The sequence below is a fragment of the Solanum stenotomum genome, chromosome 2 (assembly GCF_019186545.1).
Source record: "Solanum stenotomum isolate F172 chromosome 2, ASM1918654v1, whole genome shotgun sequence".
Classification (NCBI taxonomy): domain Eukaryota; kingdom Viridiplantae; phylum Streptophyta; class Magnoliopsida; order Solanales; family Solanaceae; genus Solanum; species Solanum stenotomum.
The window spans coordinates 54,676,283-54,682,282 of NC_064283.1; the positions used below are offsets into that span (position 1 = coordinate 54,676,283).

Below are 6,000 nucleotides of genomic sequence, written 5' to 3' on the forward strand. Positions count from 1 at the left end.
AAACATGTCATATGGAGAGTCGAAACTAAACAATTGCTTTATTTTAAACTTTTTAGGAATTCTTTAGTTTCCACTTCCCATATGATATGTTTAAGACCATAAAATTAATGGATTTGTTTTTGATATATTTGACATATCTTTATTTTTATACCACAAGTTTAAAAATTCTACTTTCTTTTCTTAAGCTCCATGCCAAGTCAAATTCGTCAAACATATTGAAACAAAGATATTACCTAGTATCTCAAGGTGTAATTGAGTGTCCATAAAATTTTTCGGCGTTTTGTACGATTATGAGAAACGATTTATTTATTTTCGTTATATATGAACTAGTATATTCACATGAAGAAGTCAGTCAAGATTTGATTTTTTTTGTAAAGGAAATTCAATAATTGCTTTAGGTCACAAGTTCAAGTCCTAAGCGCGATAGTACTCTGGCAATTCTTTTTGAATCCCCTTTTATAAATTTCCAGCTTTGTCACTTCTTTACTAGTTTCTTTAATGGATATAGACTAGATGTATATAGATGATGTATATGTTGTAGATGCTATGGATATAGATGAGGATCTATGCTTTCGCGGTGAGAGTACTAATATCTCAAGTTTTATTAATGGGAATTTCAAAATGAAGATGGCGGGTGGCTTGTTTTACATACAAAATCCTAACAAAGTGCCTCTTAGGGAAGATGCACATTTTATTTGTATAGAGGAAAAAATCATAGGTGTAGCAGATAGCGTTGATGGTTGGGCGACAAAGGGTATCGATTCTAGAGAATATTCGAGACAGTTGGTTAGAAATGCTGAATTATCGATTCACAAGCAGAAAGATCAAAAGAACAAAATTCAGCCAATGGAAGTTCTCAACGAGGCTTATTTTAACACAAAATGTCAAGGTTTGTCAATAACTTGTATTTTGACTTTAATGTGTGATAATGTACATGCGGTCAACCTTGGAGATAGTGGATTTGTTGGTATAAGAGACGGAGTAATAGTTTACAAATTGGAAATTCAGCAAAAAAGATTCGATTATCCTTTTCAGTTAGGGAATGGTGTTAAATTTGATGATTCAAGTGTGGAACAAGAAATTAAAGTTACAGTGAGAACATGGGATGTGATAGTGATGTCTACAAATGGATTGTTCGATAACGTTCACAACATAGAGTTGGAGAAATTAGTACGCGATGGGCTAATGGATTTGCGCAAACTAGAAATATTTTGGAGAAATTGTTCATGTGGATTAGAAGAATAACAATCCTTAGTGGAATATTCTAGAAATATAAGGAGAATTTCTTCAAAGACCTTAGAATTCCATAGATTTGCATGGAACATCGTTGGATTCTTCTAGTTGTATAGAGCGTTTTAGAATAGGGTATTGTACATAATTTATATTTTCCAATTAGCACCGCCACCCCCATTATTTAAAAAAATAAATTTTTTTGGTAAATAATATTTCAAATTTAAATTATTTTAATTTTTTATGCCACCCCCACCCCTACCTCCCCCTCCCCCTCCCCCCAACACATCTAGGCCGTCCCCATCATTTTTTTTTAAAAAGAAACTTGTTTTTGGAAAATATTTCAAATTTTAAAAAATTTCCTATTTACACCACCCCTTACCCTCCTTCCCCCGCTACCTCCCACCCCTACCCTACCCCGTCCCCATACACAGGCCACCCCATAAAAAAAAATTAAAAGAAAATTATATTTGAAAAATATTTCAATTTTTTTAAAAAATTCATTTTTATGCCACCCCCATCCCTAACCCCCGCGCCCCGTAAATTTTTTTTTTTTTTTTTAAAATTGTTTTTGAAAAAAATTTTCATAGGTCATGTCCTAGGTCGAAAGTTTGGGTCAGATCTCAGGATCAGATTTTAGAACGGTCATCGGGGTCTTGTCCTAGTTTGGGTGTCGGAGTCGGGTCCTAGATCAATTATCGGGGTTGATTTTCGAATCAAAAAATTATTTTCCTAAAGAGTAATTTTTAGTCTCAAGCCAAAAAAAAAAAAAAATCTGAAAAATATTTTTCATTCACCAACAAACATTAAAAAAATATTTTCCAGAAAATATTTTCAACTCACCAACCAAATATGAGAAAATAAGTTAGAAATCCATTTGTTCTCCAAGAAACCATTTTCTAGGAAAACAATTTCCATGGAAAAAATTTTCCTTCATACCAAACACAACTTTAGTGTTTGAAAGGCCTACTTGAGCTTGCAAGATCGTGAAAGATTCGTGAGCGAGTTGTTAAGTGCCCCACAGTGTGCTTAGTAGAGGTCTAAGGTCGTGACATAGTTGCCCGTATTTTTCCCCAGTAGTTCTATTTAGGGGTTTAAGGTTTATGATTTATGGTTTGTGCTTATTGATGATGTAAAATAAGCCTGATCAAATTCACTTACATGAGTTTGGATGCACTTTCTTATAACTTTTTGTTATTGATGCTCATAATCTTCTTGGGTAATTGAAATTGCTTTTAATCTGACTCAAATTGCTCATTGATTCGTGAAGGTAAGATTATTTTTGTGTATATTCTTTATACATATATACCTTTTTATGTTGATTATTAGTTCTGATTTAAAATTTCTTTCACAATTTTTATGCATAAATGTTAGGTTAGGAATGAAAAAATCCGAGTTGAATAAGTTGTGTATGAATGAGAATATGATCAATGTTGAAGTGCGATGCAAGTACGGAATCTTATTGAAAATGCAGACCTCTTGGTTAGATCACATTCTGAGAAGTAGATTTTGGTCTTGTCCTCACAATGAGGCCATGAATTGCAATTTTTTGATGTAGAGACAAGGAGAGGGTTGACGAAAGATCTCAATTTATTCTTACCATATTGGTGAAAAAGATTAAGGAGTTAGAAGAATAGTATGAGTGTATTAAGATGCAATTGGAACAACTTGATAATTCCAACATGAATTCAATGGACATTGGACATTGAACATTCGAAACAATAGAAAATTTGCTTGGATGAAGTTGAAAGTCTTCAAATTCGGTATGAAAATCCCAACATCAATTCAAAGAAGAAGCGTGGCAATGTAAAAGAAATTGGTGATTTGAAAGAGAATCATATGAATATGAAAGGGATGAAAAAGAAAAAAAGAAGCTGTCGATTTTTTGGGAAATTCCTTTGATGTTGGAAGATTTGGGTCTTTGTTATATATGTTAGTTTCTAATCCAAGTACATAAGTTGAATACAAATCAAATGAAATTGTCATAGTATGATATGTAATAGAGCATAATTTTGTGTGGTATTGAATACCTCTATTTGACCTACCATAATGAAAATTTTGAATTTGCTTGTGTCTGAATTTTTTTTTACTTTTATGCTCTTTTCTGGAAACAAATGATTCATTGAGTTTAAGAGTTCTACCAAACTCGAAATTGTAAAAAGAGGCAACTAACAATACTAATAAAACAATAACAAAGCTTCACAAAAACAACACAACTCATAATTGTAGGCCAACAAAAACAACTTCGATTACGAAAGTGAACTAACGAGCAAAACAAAGCTTCAACATTGAATAAATACTATAATTTCAGTACTATTTCATAGATATAACAAAAATTAGGAAACAATTGTTTCTCCTTCAATCAAGAAACAAAATAGTATCTTAGTGGCACCAAAACAGTACTAAACAAACACCACTGATATCGAAATTATTGTTTTTATGAGTCTCGAGGTTTTGAAGAAGAGGAAGTATTCGAGTTTGAAAGCTTTGATTAATCTCTAATTTGCTGAAGCCTTCTTTTTGTGATTGCTTGATTTTCTTTCCACTTCAATCCACTTGTTGGTTTGAAACCAACATCTTTGGTTAAAACTACTGATTCAAAGACTCTTTTTGGTCCGGTCCATAGTATTCTGTTACTTGGTATTCCAAGCTACAAAAGGTTTAGAGAATTAAAGTTATTAGAGAACAAACATTATCAAGTTATTATATAACAAACATTATGAAATCATTCTCAGTTTGAAACACACCCATTCCAGTTACTCTTGGCCTTTTAAATTGGGTTGTGTTTCCAACACCCTTTCCTTTCCTCACAGTATCACTTTCCTTTGGTACAACATTTGCATTATGTCCTAGAACATGTGTTGTACTACCTTGAGAACATGTAAACCAACTTTAAAGTGGATGATTAATTCCACTCTCTCTCTACTTTCCATTCCCCTACCTCTTCGTCTACCACTCCTAGTTCTTGATGATAGGCCAGGACCCCTTGCACTTGCACCATGCCTAGGTGATCTTGATGCACTTGGTCTTTTGTTAGAAAGAAGTGCAGTGGTTCTAGGTGCACCTATTGATAAACTTGCACTTGCTTCTTGCCTTGTTGATGTTGAAACACTTGTAGGTGCAGTGTTTCTAGGTGTTCACGTTGATACACTTACACTTGATCCATGCCTTGGTGAGTTGAATGTACTGACCCTCCAGGTTAGTTCCCCCATTTCTGATCGATTCAACATTTTGATATTTCCTATCGTGATCCCAAGTCATTACTGACTTCTGTGAATGATAATTCAGTTGTCGGGTCATTCATTTGAGTTTTGTGCAAGTTTTCATATTTTGGAACTTCTAGAGTTTGTACAGTTGATTTCTATCAAAACTCTTAGAAAACAGCCTCAGAATCAAATTCAAATAGTTCTGTTAGCTTCAGAACATCGAGTTGAGTTTAGAGTGACCTTTCATGTAGATTCTGAGGCTTCCGGTCTCATTTCAGCCCTATTGTGGATTTTGGCTTAAAATAAAACTTGGGTGTGAGACCCACTTTTCACTGTGATGACCTTAGATAGATGTTTTGATGGTTCCGTTAAGTTTGGAATGTCGTTTCAGAGTGGGTAGCACATTTGGTTTGTGTTGTTTGGACTTGAAATGAATTCCAGGGTCCATTCAAAGTTTGGAGCTTTCTTTCCCTTGACCGCTTTTGTAGTAGCCGTGTTAGCGACCTATGAGGCACTTTAGTGATAAGCCTTGAAGGAGAGGAGGCCGCGTTAGCGGCTGATTAGCTATGTTTGCGGTCTGGACGCTGCTTTTGTGACAAGTACCTTTTGGAATTGGGAAACTTTTGTGGCGAGCTGACCACCTTAGCGGTGACCACGTTAGCGGCCATTTGACCGCTTAGCGGTCATCACTGATGTTATATCTCCTCTTTCAACTCATTTTTCAGCATCGCGTCCAATATTCAAACATGGATAAGTTGAGCTAGGGAGGTTATTTTTGGGTGATTCAAGTTGTGTTTCGTTCAGTATGTGTGTTGCTATACATGGAAGTATTCGAGGGAAATGAAGGGAGCATCACTTCTACGTAGTTCTCTCCCCAAAGGGGCTCCCACATCTCTTTAATGTTGAATTAAATTGCATTTTCTTTTTAGGCTGTTACGGGCATCAAATTGTTTCCCATTTCACGACACATGCTCGTTAAGCCAATTAGGAAATTTTGATGGAGTCAATTTTGGGATTTCAAATGTAGGTCCCACATTTCCATTTTGACTCAATTTTGAGTCCTTCTCTAATCATAGTGCATTTGGTGTCTAAATGTTAGTATTTATGTGGTGATCAATAATTTAGTAGTGCAGTATTGTTCAGAGGCATTTCGAAAGTGGATAACTCTTGTGCGGTGGATTCAGACCATGTATGATAAACTTCGAAGTAGGCTTCGGTCTATTTTTTTTATTTGGCATCTTAGATAATGTTTAGTATGAATCACATGTGATTTAGTACAATTTTTGTTGGGTTTTAGACCTCTTTCTATTATTCTACCTTTTATTGATTCTCGTAGGAATGCTGGGCTTATTGTGGGTGACAAGGACCTTAGTTTAGCCTTGTAGACTTCCTTGTAGTTTGCCTTAGCATGTTTAGCCTTTTTAGGATTGATTCTTGTCGCCTTATGCTAGGGTTGAACTTTTAGATGTATTTTATCGTCCTTGTAGTTATAATTTGCTCCCTTTAGGGATTGTGTTGGGTCATTTATCTTGTGTTAGTACTTGAGACATTAGTGGCTCGTTAT

General features: G+C 34.9%; 1 protein-coding gene and 1 pseudogene across 1 annotated transcript; both read left to right on the top strand.

Moving 5' to 3' along the window:
- Positions 1–513: 513 nt before the first annotated feature.
- LOC125856113 (probable protein phosphatase 2C 55) lies at positions 514–1,245 on the top strand. The gene has a single exon (XM_049535679.1). The coding sequence runs from the start codon at positions 514–516 to the stop codon at positions 1,243–1,245; it is 732 nt and encodes a 243-aa protein (XP_049391636.1).
- A 1,112-nt stretch (positions 1,246–2,357) lies between these two features.
- On the top strand, positions 2,358–3,174 carry LOC125856114 (uncharacterized; annotated as a pseudogene).
- Positions 3,175–6,000: the final 2,826 nt, after the last annotated feature.